The sequence below is a fragment of the Lolium rigidum genome, chromosome 6 (genome assembly GCF_022539505.1).
Source record: "Lolium rigidum isolate FL_2022 chromosome 6, APGP_CSIRO_Lrig_0.1, whole genome shotgun sequence".
In the NCBI taxonomy this organism is placed as follows: domain Eukaryota; kingdom Viridiplantae; phylum Streptophyta; class Magnoliopsida; order Poales; family Poaceae; genus Lolium; species Lolium rigidum.
The window spans coordinates 265,347,128-265,363,740 of NC_061513.1; the positions used below are offsets into that span (position 1 = coordinate 265,347,128).

The window sequence follows — 16,613 nt, forward strand, 5'->3', positions numbered from 1 at the left end:
AAAGAGAGGAGGGCAAAGCCCGTAACAACGACGCATCGGGGTGATCCAGGTCCCAATCAATGGAAACCAGGATTCGTCAATACGAGTAAGCGTAGGGGGATCTCTTTCATTGCTCCAAGTATACTTCCGACCATGCATGTACAAGTCCTTGAGCTCTAGAGCGTGCACGAAACTCCGGAATCTACTCATCATGCCACGATCCAGATTAGTGTTGTTCTTCTCCGATGCAAAGAGGATGAGATTAAAATCCCCTAGAAGCATCCATGGGCCTGGACATAACAAACGTCGCTCCGTGAGCTCGGTAAGGAAGTTGATCTTGTCTTCGTTGCTTTGCGGCCCGTAGACTGTGGTAATCCACCACTTCTTGCCATCCTTGGTAGTGACTTCCCCAGTAATGGCATAAGTGTCAAAGCTGACGGAAGTAATCTCTATCACCGTGGAGTCCCAAGCCAATAAGAGGCCGCCCCTCGTGTTATTGGCGGGCAAGAAAACATACTGATCGAACGAGGGGCCTAAGCATTGTGATACTAGAAAGTCATCGAACACCTCAATTTTCGTCTCCTGGAAACATACAACGTTTACACGAAGCGTAGCAACAAACTCGCGTACATCATTCCTCTTGGCCGGGTCATTGAGACCACGGACATTCAGACTCAAGACTTCGGGGTTTAGATCCATAAGAAGGGATACAAACTCCAACTCCAAACTCCACTCATTGCACGGTCACCTCCACCTGGCAAGCCTCCTGGACCGCAAGATTAGACGACATCATTTTCCCGAAGATAGAGGCCACTACTCGCAAATGCTGGTCCCTCAGAGGTGAATCAAACAGCTGCCGGAAGGTTTCCAAGTCCTCCTCTCCTTGACCGAGAGATCGGCAGGGGTAATGCCCAAAGCCTTTAGAAGCACGGTCTCCGCCGCCGACGCCTTCTTCCCCGTTCTCGCCATAGCCACTTTACCTCCAGTAGCGGACTGGCGTGTCACACAACGTGGGGTGAACGGTTCCGCCTCAGCATTTAGCTTGTGCGAAATCTCAACTTCCCTCAACAAGGGTGGCGCAAGTGCCTTGAGAACCTTGGCGCAAAAGACTTTGATTTTGGCCTGCGCTAGATCCTCCTGGGGGGCGGCCACAGGATCCTCCGCCGCATCCGATCCCCCCTCCTCTAAAGCTCCTGGTGCTAAGGTTGTCTCATCTGTCGCCGATCCCGAAAGAGATGCTTCCTGCTGTCCCTGATCCTCTCCTGGCATGTTGTGGGCCTCTCCCGGGCAAGCAGACAGCGAATGGGCTGGCGAGACAGCTTGGTCCAACCGAGGTTGCAGAGCCCTGTCTCCATCCTCACTGGCCCCCTCCGAAAGAGGCACCAATACGTACTGATCCTCCTGTCGGCCACTGGGCATCTCCACGGTTGTCTCCCCTATTGCCCAGGAATCAGGCGCGTCTTCCCACCTCAGGACCACGTCCCTATCCTCCTCGGAAACCTCCACGTCGCTAGGGTCCATGCTGCAGACCGGTAGAGAGGATTGCGTGGGCCCCGAGAGCTGAGCGTTGGGGGTAACTCCACCAATCCCATCGCCAACCGACGATCCCGAGGCAGCAGATTCTTCTCTCACAGCGTCCAACGGCTGTGTCGTGACTGCTTTTTTGACCCACACCCTGGCGTTCCTGGTATGGACAGAGATGGGAGGGTCCGCTCCTGCTCTGGATGTCGGCGCCGCCGAATTTGAACGAAGCTGTGTCTCCATCCGTGCGAAACCCTCAGGACGAGCCGTCTCCACGTGGCGCTCGATCCGGCCCGACATCGGAGGAATCCTCCAATCTAACGCTGCGGCGGCCACCTGACTGTAAGAGCGACCTCCGCCATAGACTCCAGCAGCGCCGGCGGCGCTAGCGCCGCCGCCTCCACGGCGGTCCGGCACACCCTTCTGCCATTGAAACCAGCGGCGACATCTACGAACTCCAGCTTGCTGATGCACCTCAACTCCGCTATCTCCCCCATCCGACAGGAACGGTGACCCGACATCGTCCTCCAGGCTATCAATATGGATGAGCACTTTGTATCGGAGGGTGCTAACTTCCTCCCTCGTGTGGCGAGCCAGCTGCATGGTGGCGCCATCGATCTCCTCAGGCTCCGGGATGACCAAAGTTCTCGCCGGCGGGATGGCGTCCGCGTCGTTCGTCCAGGCCGAAAGCCTAAACAGGGCCAGGTCTGCTCTGGCGCTAGTATCTGGGGCAAGATCCTCCAAGACGCAAGATGTTCCTAGCAGCTCCTCCGCCGTTTCCCGATCCCATGCGTGCGGCGGAATCCCCTCCAGAACCAGATGCACATGTTGCCTGTTGTTGACCTTGGTGGCCTGCACCAACCGTGTCCAAGGACGAACATACAACGAGAAACCTCCATGGTGAATCCCCGATCTTGACATGACTCTGATCTTGAGCTCCTCCGAATCCAGCACAATCAGAAAATCCTCCGGCTGATATTTGTGAACCGAGCAGCGGCTAGAAGGGATGCCAAGCTGCGCACCCAGAGCCTCCACCACTTGCGCACAGGTGACCGCCGGTCGGTCTCCACCGACGTAGGCGACCACCGCATGCTGCAGACGGCGCTCCAGGTCCAGCATGCTCCTGGTACGTCTAATCACACACAGCGGGGCCTGCGAGGAGTCACCCACGACGCCAGCAGACGCAGGCACCCTCCGGCGCTGCGCCTCTGGTTCTGCAGGACTGGAAGGCCGCGGCAGCCCCGGCCAGACTTGCGCAGGGGGCGGCGGCGGCGGCGGCGGAGGTGGGGATGGCGATGCGGATGAGGCGCCCGGCCGCGCACCCGGCTGACGGCGAGGATGGCGGGGATCCAGGATGCTCATCGGCGCCGAACGCGCCAGACGCGCGAGCTCTGCCCGACGCGATTCGTCCTCCGACGGAGGGCTTCGTGGCCTCTTGCAGTCCTTCGCTTCATGGCCGTCCTTGGCGCACCTGAAGCAAAGGGGGTCATTTGTGCAGTCACGTTTGTGGTGACCCGGCCGGAAACACTTGAAGCACAGCCCTTCCATCTCCGGCGCCACCGTCCGGACAGGTCCTGCGCCGTTGCGCGCCTCCACACGACCCCGCCACCTGGTTTTGCGAGACGGCGGGGGCCTCTCCCAGGGCCGCTCCGTCTCCACCATCTCCCCCCTGCCGGAATCCACTCCAGGACTCCCAGACTCGGAGGAGGAGGCGGAGAAACCCAGCCCCGACACCACCGGACGCTCGTCACTCCGACGAGACGCCTGGGATGCGGAGCCAGGGCTAGAGGACTCAGGGCTAGAAGCTATGAGCTTCCAGATCGAAACCGGCTCCGGCGGGCGGCGGCCGTCCGACGAGGAGGGGGAGGCGCTCGCCATAGGCGCAGAGGGGGGAGGACAGGAGAGCAGAGAGCTGGCGGCGAGTGGGGACGCCGGCGCCGGAGTAGCCGGCGGCGGCGGCGGGGCGAGGAGCGTGGCGCTTACCTACCTACCTGTTCCACCCTGAAGCGTTCCCGATGGAGGTAGTATTCTAAATATGTGATAACTTTTGCGTGGTTTCACTAGCCAATTATCCTATTCTTCCCCTTTTGTTCAGAAAGATTGTACAGATAGGATGGAAGCATCAGAGGGCTGAGAGGGATCAGACGGCTGCCAAGCCACCACCGCTGTAAAAATCCCCACCGAAACGCATCCCACCCTCTTCTTCCTCCGCTCGCCACTCTCCCCGTGCTCACCCTCGCCTCCCCTCCCATGGCGTCTCTCCTCTTCCTCCCTCACGCGGCCCGCACGCCGACCCCGCGCGCCGCGACGCCCAGGCCCAGGGCCGCCGGAACCATCACCTGCGGCCCGCGCGACAACCGGGGCCCGCTCCAGCGCGGGCGCTCGCTCTCCACGGAGGCCATCCACGCGGTGCAGTCCCTCAAGCGCCTCACGGCCGCCGACCGGTCCCCCTCCGCCGCCCGCGTCGCGGCGTCCGCGTCCCTGGGCCGGCTCCTCCGGGCCGACCTCCTCGCGGCCATGGCCGAGCTGCAGCGCCAGGGCCACTGGGCCCTGGCCCTCGCCGCGCTGCACGTGGCCCGCGCCGAGCCCTGGTACCGCCCCGACCCGGCGCTCTACGCCACCTTCGTCTCCTCCGCGCCGCCCTCCGACCCCGCCGCCGGCGCCGCCGTCGACGCGCTCGTGGAGGCGTTCCTCGAGGAGAAGGCGAGGGGCGCGGCGGCGCCGGCGGAGGGCCCGTGGGAGGGGCAGGACGTGTACAAGCTCACCAGGCTGGTGCGCGCGCTCGTGGCCAAGGGCAGGGCGCGCGCGGCGTGGCGGGTGTACGAGGCGGCGGTCAGGACGGGCGGCCTCGAGGTGGACGAGTGCATGTACCGGGTCATGGCCAAGGGGATGAAGCGGCTGGGGCTCGAGGCTGAGGCGGCGGAGGTGGAGGCCGACTTCGCCGACTGGGAGGCCAGGGTCTTCCCGCCGGCGAGGCACGTGCTCGACGGAATGCGCGCGCGGGAGGCGAGCGGCAACGACAAGGCCTCGGCTGCTGCGTCCAACTTGTGATTTGGGTCTGTTTTGTTCAGTATAAATCAATCACGAGAGCACAAATGATTACTACTGTACTGCGGAGTTTACTAGTTTTTGCACTGGAGAGTAAAAATGTGATGCTGATGTAGCTGTAGACCCATGTAGAACTATAGAAGTGTGACACATCTGCCACAGTTCATGCTCAAAAAATCCGTTCGCTGTTACACTCGCAGCATCACTTTACTGTCGTTGTTACAGCAAGTGTTTATCCATCTAAGCATGATTATGGAACTGTAAAGACATAGTTGCAAGACTCTCTGTAGTACAGGAAATGATAAGTAGACACAACTTTCAGCATTTTCTATAGTGCAATACAGCTCAAGACTCAAAACTGTTCTCTTCTTGTACAATTCACAACATGTGTACTACCATAGCTACAAAGCTCACTTCAAGCCTGTCACACTGTTCGGTTGTTCCAGCTACATCAGGCATCGCCGCCAACCACGGCGATGGCTAAGTTACACAGCGAACTATGCTACTTCATACAGACAGCACTGTATTCCACCATCACAAAATGTTGCATTTTACAGTTTTGGATCCACAACCAGCCGCAGCAGAGTCCATGAACAGATGTTGGACCAGCAGCTTACTCGAGGCCGTAATCCTCGCCGAAGTACTTGTCGACCAGCCCATTGGCCATGTTCCTCATCGCCTCGTTCTCGTGGAACTGGAACCTCTCCATGGCATCGATGCCATCCTGCCTCTCCACGAGCGCTGGACCCTGTCCATTGGGGTATCCTCTCATGACCTGCAAAGACGGTAACGTGGGTCTCAACGTAAATATGAAAATTCGATATACACTCAGGGTAACGTAAACACAGATAAAGGCACAGATCACATTTCAAGGACTAATGAACCAGGTTAGGAAATGAGATGGAAGTAGTTAAAAGTCAGCAAGTCTCCCTCACCAGTTCCAGGAACTGAAGCCCAAGTCTTGCGCTCTCTATATCAGCAGACCTGACCAAATTTACGAATCCTGGAAGGGCTCCACCATTTATGATTGATGCTAAATGTTCGGTGATTATGTTTGGGGGGTCAGTACTTCCTGCTGAGACAACACACAGATTTCCCAGGGTGTAAGCTGCTTCCTTACGAATGTCAAACTGTGCGCTCGTCAGGAGGTGTATCAGCAAAGGTGTCGCCTCACTGGTAAAAATCAATTTCTTGTGCTCAAAGCTGCCTGCTGCTATATTTGACAATGCCCATGAAGCCTCCTACATAAGCAGTCGATGGGCTCCAAAGCATAAGAAATCAAATGATAGTATGTGTTGGCCAAATGAAGTAAACTTGGAATGAAAGCAGACCTTTCTGAGAACCCTATTGTCACTCTTCAAACATTTTATAAGACTGGATAAAGCTTGATCTGTGAACAATATTTAGTTAACTGTAGTTCATGATAAATATCACAAATGAAAAATGGTGATGCTATACAATTGAAGACAAGGGAGATAAGCTAACCTGTGATACTGTGTCCAACTATTAGGACTGAATCAACCATGTATCCATCCCCAGCTACAAGATTTCCTAAACCACGGAGAACCTGATTCAAAGTACAAGTGTCAAATTGCTTGTGCTGTGAAACTACGCTTTCTTCAGCAAAAAAATGAAGGGGAGGGTCCGATAGTAAGAATCAAACCATATGCACTCCTGCATGTATAATACAATGTGCAATATTCCACAATAACTGAGGGGAAAATATCCTTAGAACAGCATATGTTAAAATATCAAACCATTATTAACAATTTATTCGCCGACTCATAAAAAAGATTCCTATCTACCAGATATGAGTCAATCATTCATACTTTGGCTGTCAAACTGACAACCATACACTATATGGATTATGGAAATTCGAAGTTTGAACAAGGAGGCATTCCTCTTTGGCTGTCAAACTGACAAACATACTTTGGCTGTCTGACAACCATTCATTCATACTTTGGCTGTCAAACTGACAATCATACTTTGGCTGTCAAACTGATAACCATACACTATATAGATTATGGAAATTTGAAGCTTGCTGGCTAGTAGTTAACAACGATTAACTACGATAAACATTGTTAATAATAAGCACTTGCAGGGAAAGCACCAAAAGTGCAAATAAGAGAAAGGACTATGAGATCAAGGGAAAAACATATAATACCGGAATGAGCAACTGCAAGTTCTCAGATGCCAGTAGGCGTGCAATCAGCAACTGAGGCACATGACTTCTTACTATTAAGCTGATAGCTTTTTCTGAAAGTGCTGAAAGATATACCACTACCCAAGCCACCTCAGTTGCTAGCTCTTCATCCCTGAAAGATAACTTATCAGTGGCAGTAATGAGCAAAACCATGCATGACACTGTTCAAACCTTTATTATATATAAAAATAGAAGAAAAAAAACACAGTGGGGAAACCCACTGTTCAGCCTCAAAAAAAGCATGCATGTCACTCGGAAACTTTACCCATGCATTTATACATCTCAGACAAATACCTAGAGAATATGTCACTCTGATCAACTCTAGTTAAATGTTTTCCATGCATTTATACATCTCAGAAATACCTAGAGAATATAACAAGGGCTAAAGCAATTGTATTGGAATAATAGTATCAAGTGTCCAGGAAATAAAACTGGTAGATGACACAAGTTACTAACTAATGAAGAGGTTGTACTGTAGTATTGCTGCTGCAAGCATATATTATGAGCATACTGGGAAGGCAAAGTACGAAGTACAGATAAGTAACCTGAACAATATTCTTTATAGAACTGTAAGAACTCACGACAACATAGGGTACGAAGCCCACAACAGAGCAAACATAATTTTCCTTAAATTTTAGGAACCCAATTAAATGGACAGCACAATAACTAATTGAAGTCCAATGCAAGACAGAAAGGTGTGCATTAAGAGACTTACGCCTTTTCTAAGTCCCTTATGATCGCATTTAGCACACCCTCGATCTTAATAAGCTCATTGACAGCCTTGGGATCAGGCCCCTGGGTTATAAGAGAAACAGAAATTTTGGTGAAATATTGCTTGATCAATAACTATATGCATATAAGTACTATAATAAGCTGATAGTGGTCAAAACTTGTTTGAAGATTTAGCTTCTAAAAACCACATAAGGTATACGTCATAAAATGTTGTGAGCAGCTTAATTTTCAATGCAAGTGTGGCTTGAAGTTTAGCTGAGAGAAAATACAGCTTAAACTTTAAGAAACCCCTTCCTTAGTATCCCTCTTGGAAGGGTAAAGCATATCACCACTTTAAGCTAACATGTGTTTTTCGAGGAAACGCAATAGACTATTGCGTTTCATTTCATTGAAAAGGCAGAGTACAGATTTACAAGCCTCCTAAGAGGTTTACAGGTGACCCAGAGAAAATAAAACATCATCAGTGAACATCCCAGGGTTGTTGGCCACACATCCCTTCGGCCTTTGGCACCGGCCCTTGACGCAGTCATTCCGTTGCTTCCATATCATCCAGGGCGTCATTAACGCAACGGTGGCAAGGCCCCTCCGTATTGGCTTCAGTAGGCTCTTGTGCGCGTCTATCCACCAGTCAGTGAGGTTTGCCTCAACAAATGGTGGTTGGCATGGCAGCCTAAGCCAGGACAGGACCTCGTGCCAAATATGCCGAGAGTAGGGGTAAGCTATGGTGATATGGCGCATCGTCTCAGGTAGCTGGTCACATAGCACGCATCTGGCATGGTGCTGCAGTCCTCGGCGTGCCAGGCAGTCAGCGGTCCAGCAGAGGTCTTGTGCCGCTAGCCAATGGAAAAACATGACGCGCGGCGACGCCCATGTTCTCCAAATTAAGCTTACATGTAGGCTCTCCTAATTCCTAAGTAGGCTCTTTTTAATCATACACTTAAGCAATCCTACTTCCTAAAAAGCTCTTGGAAAGAGTATTCTGTTTACTCTGGCATAAGAAATTTGAGGTTCATATAGTCAAAACAAGAAATATATACCTTGATGAGATTTGACAATGCCCAAGCAGCAGTCCTTGCTGTAGAACCCTTGTTGGACAGCATTAAGCGGGCAAGAGGCAACAAAGCACCCTGTGCGAGTAATGTGCTTCTCAGATCAGATCCTTCACCAGCGACATTACCGATGGCCCATGCACATTGTTCAGCAACAAGTGTGGAGCTCTTCTCTAACAAAATAAATTGAGTAACATTTTTAACAAAAGCAAAGTTCAACTTCCAACCGAACTGCAAACAAATGTCTATTGATCAACGTAACCAGAGATTATATCTTCCTAGTGGGAATATACAGAACAACATGTACTCTTAACCAATAGAAGGGAAGAAACTAACCGCCGAGGTGAGCTATAAGCAATGGCAGTGCAGGAAGCAAGGTTTTTGTTTCTTCTGGTTGTCCAGCTGCTATGTTCGTAAGGCACCAAGCTGTCTCTAGCAACTGCAATAAAAGCATCAATGATCGCCCCATAAGACAAATAGTTCAAATGAGCTTAGAAAAACAAATACAATGCAAATAATGAACACATCCAACTGCATAACAGAAAATCGATAGCATGGAAGTTGTTTTCCATCTAATGTAGAAAGCTGGAGTCGGTATTTTTTGAGTGCAAAATGGTCAACCTGTTCATCTGAAGACCCAAAGGACAGAAATTGCACTAAAAGAGGAACTGCCCCAGCATTAATTGCTACTTCAATAGGAGGTACTTCAGACTGTGACAACAGGCGTCTCAAAGCACGAAGTGCCTCTATCTTCTTCTTCTGGGCCCATTTCCCCCTAAGAAGCATCAAAAGGTTGCAAAATTCAATTCATCATCTCTTATCATGATAAATAATTAACTATAAGCCAGAGTGTAAATTTTCCACACACGTTTGAATCAAACCTTACAATTTATAGATATGTATCTTCAGAGGGGAAAATTACTACAACCCAGATAACAAAAAAAAAAGAACTCCAACAAACTAAGGTCGTATTTGGTAGTGCAGATCATAATGATGGCAGCATACATTTCTGGAATCCAAAAATGAAATGTGTAAGGGATAATGCAAATTATTCTCCCCACGCAACCACACCCCACAAACCAAATATTACATGATGAATTGTGATCTCCAGTAAATGGAATATAGGAAAAGAACCGCAAACCTAATAAGCAGTTATAGGCAGTGGGTTTCTTTAGATTGCATAAGAAGAGAAAAAGCATAGGTTATAGAATTCAACATAATAACAAAGTGTCCAGAACAAGGACTCATACTAAGACATGCGAGAAAAGAGATCAAAGAGAAGGCACTTACTGGCTTGACAAAGATGATTTCAATTCTTGGACAGCTTGAGCAGTTCTTGTTTCAAGACCTTCTTTCTCGTCATCAATAACCATATCACCATCTTCAATTGCAGACTCATTGCTGCCAGAAAGTGGGGTGCGGCACACACGCTTTGCACGCATTAAGGCTTCCCTTCTTTCCTTCCCTATTGCTACAGCCTGTTCACGCCTCCGGCTAGCTGCTGTATTGTGCACTGCAACCAGACTTCCAACCAATCAAAATCTAAAACAAGTAATAACTAACACCCTAGCAGAAAGCTCCCCTACAAGTGTGTCGGTCTTTTATTATCATCACGGGTGATTAATTCATGACAGTAGCGGCTCTACATGTAAGCTGTGGGGTCAGCTGACCCCACAAATTTCCCGTAAAACCCCTTCTATTTGTAGATATTTACTCATTGGTGCCTCATATCTAAGCAAGCTGACCCCGTTCTTTTTCCACTGGTTTCGCCACGTGTTCACGGTGGTACATATCACAGCAAATGGAATTTCATGGTAGATTGGTAAAACCGGACATTAATACTTAAACACACTTATGAACTTAAAACACTGAAAATTTAACAGCAATTTCTTGTGGCAGCAGAAATGATTTTCACTCTTATAAAATTTATAGAACTCCTATAATTGTCACCGCACGCCATCCAACTTGCCGAAATGTATTTCAAGTAACTTTCTAGGTTTCAGTCACAATTAGGGCATGCCAGCTCCTATAATTGTCACTGCACGCCATCTAACTTGCCAAAATGTATTTCAAGTAACTTGCCAGGTTCCAGTCACAATTAGTACATGTCAACTCGTTGGCTCTCCAATACTACTAACTTGCCCAATCTCACTTTCACCCAGTTCTAATAACAAATCAAGTGATTCTACACCTCAGCTAACTATTTAAGCCTCTCACGGGCTCGACCTAACACTGCTCGAACCATGTCGGGGAGATGCTTCTTCTCCAAGAAGGCAAGAGATGCCTGGCGCTCGACGCTCCTAAACGCTCTCGAGCAAACGGAATTCCTGGCTTGCTTAAGAGACTCCTGGGGCTTTCGCCACCGCCGTGCGGGAACTGTTCGACGGAATTAGAGCGCCACGGCGAGGCGAGCAAAGAGGAGGGGGGATATTGGGGTGGGGACGGGAGAGAACCTGAGGACTTGATGGCGTAGCGGTGGCTCTGGAGCGGAGAAGCTGCAGACGGCGGGGCGGGGTTGTTGCCGTCGGCCATCTTTTACGGCGGCGGAGCTCGACGGCTGCGAGACTCGGTGATGATAGGAACAAAAACGGGACGGGGAGAAGACTCAGCGAGACCGTACGGCGGGCCGGGTTCGAGATCGCTCGGTTATATCGTGCGGGTTGACCCAGGCCCGCGGGTCTAGGGCCGGGCCGGGCCGGGCTTTCAACTTAAACTTTGTTTGTGGCCCAATGAGGTCGAGTTCTGCACGCTTCGGCTGAAGTTTTGCCAAATTTTGAATTCAATTTGCTGTATTAGTTCTTTTTCAACTGGTTTTGATCTAATTGAGGAATGCAATTTTTTTGCGGAATGGACGAGATAATATTAAACCACGATCTTACAGATAAACCCAGAAGAAATTGAAAATTACAACAAGGCCCTTCTTCTAGATCTCGACGGGGACGCCGCACGGAAGCCGTCGGTGGCGCGCCGCTGCCGCTGCTCCGCTTCACGCCTTGGATAGGAGTTAGCCCCGAGGCAGCCGGGGAGTCGCCGATCGCCGGATCAGAAGATCCTACTCGCCGGAAGGCCGCCACCGCCGCGCTGGACTTCAACACCATCTCCACCACTTTAATACTACGGATCCGCCGCACCGGATCCAGCCGGGGCACACCGAGCGCCGCCACTCCGAAGACCAACGACCTCGACGAAGATGGCCACCGCGCGAAGGAGCTCCGAAGACCACCCACGCGAGAGGGGAGAGCAGTCGCCACCAAACACCACATCGCCACCATCACCACCTCCAGGACGACGCCGGCTGAGATACCACCAAACCCTACACTATGTGCAAGCCTCGATCTACGGATTCCCCACCCTCCCGCCGCCGAGGCGACCGCCGGAGGAGAAGGAACGCAGATCGGAGGCGAGCGAGGTGGGACGACGAGGGAGTTTCAGAAAACGCCTCTTTGGGTACTGTAGCGGGAGAGAGGAGGCGTCTAAGTCGCCTGCTATTTTGAGGAATGCAGTTGACATGGAGGCGTTGGCAATTTGGGATTTAGGTATTCTCTGTTTCCCACAGCCCTTCCTACGGAAACTGAACTGTTTCAACAAAGATTCTAACAATAACAATAAAAAGTTGTAATCCAGCTAGCTTTTGACTTTCTAAGTATGTAGAGAACCTATCTATGATTGGATTGTTAGTAGGGCAGTGGCACTTCCAAACCATTGTTAGTAGGGCAGTGCCACTTTCAAAGTTGTAATTCAACTAGCTTTTAACTTTCTAAGTATGTAAAAAACCTATTTATGATTGGATTGTTAGCAAATCAGTGGCACTTCCAAACCATTTGAAATAAACTCAATGTTTGATACTTTGGTATCTTATAAAAGCGAAATATTATTTCAGTAGGAGGCAAGATTCCTATCAATAGCGAGGCGTGTGTTGACTTTGTCAATCTCAGTCTCTTGGTCTTGGACCCCTTCTTTCGAATGTGCTCATAAGGTAGGGTGCGCTTACCTTCAATCCCTAAAAAAGTAACTTTTTAAGTATGTGAAAACAATAACAAATTCGAAGATATATGCATTAAAACTATGCTCGACATTGACAACTCAGGAGCAATCGATAGAGAACAAACACACAGCATATTTCAGCTCACACGGTAGCCAGACAACGAGGACTCACGAGAACAAGTACGCAGTATATTGCAGTTCACACAACGGCCGACATTGAGTAGAGTTCACAAGAACACGCACACAACATCTTACAGACTGTAAGTTACAGTTGACACTTCACACCGCGGTCGACAACGAGTAGAGTTCACAATTCATACACGATACAGCAGCCGACAATGAGTAAAAACAGTTTGAGCTCATGTTCACAGCACAACATTTCGCACCACATTATTCTGTATTTACGGACAAAGAGTCGAAAAGATCTGAGGCAGCATAACATCAAGGCGCACAAGGGAAGCTAGGGCAGAGTTTTAGCTGGAAAAGTTCACATCGCACGCCCCATAGTCTGCTCCGTGGGTGGCATCATGACAAAGACGGACCGCCCGTTGAAGCCGGGGTGGGGGACCCTGCGGCGCAGCTCACGCCCCTCCTGGCAGAGGGCACAAGGGTGACAAAAGTAGTGGGTCGCAAGGTCGCAGGCGACCTCTAGGTGCTCACGACTCTCCTCATCCTCGGCAAGGCCGCTGCAGCACCCACATTGCTTAGTGAAAGCCTCGAAGTTACCCTGGAAGATAAAACATGCAGAAGAGTCACGTCATGTCAGCATACTGCTTGCAGCAACATTACCATAGACAAATCTTAAGGATATACAGCAGAAATTCTGAAGTTCACGGAGATTAGTTTCTAGTATTCGTTTACTCATGGTACAATATTCATGTCTTAGCCCAACATCGTACTTCACTATTTTGAAGAGTGACAACTGACAAGTCCGAATAGATATATCATCTCAATACATAGTGGAGAAAATCATTTAAACCATAAACACGAGCAGGTAGAGAAAGCTTGCCTCAAGATTGTATCTTCGACGAATAGCTGTACGAGTGGGATGAGAGAACCATGGAGCTAGGCAGTTCCACCCAAAGAGGGAGTTCCCAAGCATGTAGAGGCCGGTGTAAGGCAAGCAGCTGTTTGCAAAAGTTCCTGGTGCAGCTGCAAGCCTCTCAACATTGCTTCCATACAGCACACATGGGGCTACGCTTCCAAGAAGACCTAATAATAGTATCAAAACACCATTTAGTTAGCTCCATGTTGAAGTTTCAAATTAACAGAAAGGGTAGAACCATCATAATAAATTTCCCATACTACAATGAACACTGAGAACTCAAACATACAGACTTCATAGGACCAAGTTAGGACAGCCTTGTCATTTTTCGAGAGCTACCATTAATTTGGTTGAAGCAAGATAGAAGAGTCCAAATGCTAGGGTTAGCACAACACAGGGACAGGTGCTTGGATTAAATACTTAGAGATAGTGGAAGTTGCACACCATGGGGCTCGGCCCGTAATTGAGCAAGTCCATGATTAGAGCTGAACAACACACCTTATCGAAAACCTTCGTGCTACCCATTTAAGAATATCAAATGTGAGCCAGCGAACAGTAATTTGCAGGTACCTAAACTATCACCTAAGGTGCATTCTAGTAGGGGAAATATAGCTTAACACTGAAATGGGACATAGAAAATTTAGTGCTAGGGGTGCCTTCGAAGAATCTAACTGACTTTATGCAACTGGTTTAAGAAAGAACTTCCAAACTACGCTGTATCATGATGACTTTATCCGGTCACTTGAAATAAGTATGCAAATTAGTAAAGTTAAAGCCTCCAGGCTCCAAGATTCTTGATCCCTGAGGATCAGCAAAGCATTTCGCGGCAGATACTAGACGGCAGCAACTTACTAACATTGCATTCCCCCCTGTCAGCATATCAACTTACTAACATTGCCCTTCCCCCTGTCATCATATCTCCTCTACTCATAATTGGGCTCAAAATTCAGACCAGAATATAACTGAACAGATTACATGTCATATAACAATGGCACACCAAGTACCAGTTCCCAGGAATTGCATTGCTGAAGTCACAGAAATTCCTAAAACGATCAGCCAATCGAGCTGGAGAGGGAAGCAGCACAGCGCAAGCGCCAGTTCCCCCCGATCCCTAGTTCCCTACCCTGACCATGCCACGGACCGTAACCCAAAACCGTGAGATCTGGGGGCGGGAACTTACAGACTTCGACGTCGCTGCTGCAGAACTGGTCGTTGCGGCCGAGGCAGGAGAGGAGGCCGGTGTCCCAGGCCTCCCGCGGCGGGGCGGCGACGGGCTCGCCCATGACGACGGGGACGCCGTCGGCGCAGCCCTTGGCGGGGTCCTGCGCCGGGGGAAGCGGCTTCTCGTCCGCGGCGGGCGGGGCCAGGAGGGGGCTCGCCTCCTCGTGGCTGCCGGCGGCGGCGGCGCCCATGGCGGGACGGCGGGGGGTGCGGGGAGCTAGCGCGAGCGAGATCGGCGAGGCGGAGGAGGAGACTTCGAGGGGGCGGTGGGGAGGGAGGTAGGTGAGTAGTAAAATAGGGCGCGGAGTAAGCGCGTGGCGTGGACGCTGGAGATGGCGAAGAAGAAGGCTTCCTTCGCCGTGAAGCAGGGGAGGTGGAGACTTTCGGGGATGACGACGAACAGAACACGTGACTGAACCCCGTCTTCTTGCGGTCAAGACGGGTTACTGAAGTACACGAATGCGCGTGATTTTTGTAGCGAACCTCAAGTTGGATTACAGCTTTGAGCAAAGTATAAATCAACATGAACAAGAAACGCTACGTGATGAAAAATATACAAGGAACAACCAAAGGCAGTACACGCTTCGGCATTTTGGTCGGTCGAGCCGTCTTTTCATTCCACCCTCGTGAACCATGTCGACGGCGATGCCCTTCGATTCCAGCTTGTGGCACAGAGATGCTGTAGCGTCGTCTCGGCCACGCGTGACCTTTCAGCCACTCTAGACACATGGTATCGGTGCGTAGCGTGGTTTCAGATGCGCGCTGCCCTTTGATTACGTCGATGGTGCAATGTCGCTGTTAGGTCTCCGCAAACCAAAGTCGTTTGATTATTACAACGAGGCCTCGAGCTGGGATGTCTCTCCCGCGTGTCATGTGGGATCTTCCTTGTGCTCGTTGTGGTTTGGTCGCGATGAGTTTTTCTCATCACCCCCCCCCGCGCGCGCTTATACCCGCCGTAGTCACAAGTAAACAATCATATCAAGAGTGTAGCAGAAAGATGAAGTTAGTGACGTGCACTAAGAGCATCCTCTATAGATCATATCCATTCACAAGGACTCGTCCTACCATGTCCCACTTTCTGTCTCTTTTAGGGGGTTTCTTCTTGTGAATATGAGGTTAAAATTGAACTCCGTTAATGTCAGAATTACACATCAAAGTTGGATTGAGATTTAGAGTTGAAGGTGAAGATAAATACCGCTGAAATATGTTACTCGGATAATGGAAGGGCTACGACGCATGTGCACAAAGATTGGACCATATTTCAGTGGAAAAGTTAGTACCACGTTGTTTACACTAGAGCTGAGGGGTTCAATGGACACGTTAACTCTACATCCGTTGGCTATGATCGGTGATATTCTGCAATGGGAGCTGAGAAGATTTGGGTTCGCGACTAATATATTGATGAGACCAATTTGCACCATATTTTACCTTATGTTTTTGTACTAGTAGCAACAGAATTTTGGTGTTTTACCGCGCTTGTGCATGCCTTTGGTGCTTGTTTCAAAGGATCTCAGATACGGAGGCTCATTTGGAAAAGGAACTTAACGCCCATTTTATGTGGAAAAATACGCAAATTAAAGACTACAGAAGACTCTAAAATAATTATTCACGCACCTCGGTGGAAGGGCAGAACCCATCCGTATCGTTGCCTATATGATCTGTTGGTGGCTTCGCCCCGTTAACTAGTTCTGCCCCGTGAAGATGGATCACAGATCAGAGATCCGAAGACACCAAAAATCGCAGAAACTTCACCTCCGAAAAGGATCTGGAGAGGGAAAAATCACTGGGGCATCGATCCTCGAAACTACGAAGCTCTTTGGAGGATTGGGCG

General features: G+C 49.9%; 3 protein-coding genes across 3 annotated transcripts; 1 reads left to right on the forward strand and 2 right to left on the reverse strand.

The window, feature by feature from the left end:
- The first annotated feature begins 3,750 nt into the window (after positions 1-3,750).
- Positions 3,751-4,670, forward strand: LOC124664077 (protein THYLAKOID ASSEMBLY 8, chloroplastic-like). The gene has a single exon (XM_047201679.1). It carries the CDS (start codon positions 3,751-3,753, stop codon positions 4,549-4,551), a length of 801 nt encoding a protein of 266 aa, XP_047057635.1. The 3' UTR covers positions 4,552-4,670.
- Positions 4,671-5,146: 476 nt separating this feature from the next.
- LOC124661612 (importin subunit alpha-2) lies at positions 5,147-11,145 on the reverse strand. The gene is made up of 11 exons (XM_047199492.1): positions 10,986-11,145; positions 9,823-10,045; positions 9,154-9,307; positions 8,869-8,971; positions 8,521-8,705; positions 7,467-7,546; positions 6,713-6,863; positions 6,034-6,115; positions 5,880-5,938; positions 5,484-5,789; positions 5,147-5,323 (listed from the first exon to the last, which is right to left on the reverse strand). The coding sequence occupies exons 1-11, from the start codon at positions 11,062-11,064 to the stop codon at positions 5,162-5,164; spliced, it is 1,584 nt and encodes a 527-aa protein (XP_047055448.1). The 5' UTR covers positions 11,065-11,145; the 3' UTR covers positions 5,147-5,161.
- Positions 11,146-12,684: 1,539 nt separating this feature from the next.
- On the reverse strand, positions 12,685-14,973 carry LOC124666787 (cell number regulator 8). Its single transcript, XM_047204115.1, has 3 exons — positions 14,742-14,973; positions 13,526-13,728; positions 12,685-13,243 (listed from the first exon to the last, which is right to left on the reverse strand). The coding sequence occupies exons 1-3, from the start codon at positions 14,971-14,973 to the stop codon at positions 13,004-13,006; spliced, it is 675 nt and encodes a 224-aa protein (XP_047060071.1). The 3' UTR covers positions 12,685-13,003.
- Between the last annotated feature and the right edge of the window lie 1,640 nt (positions 14,974-16,613).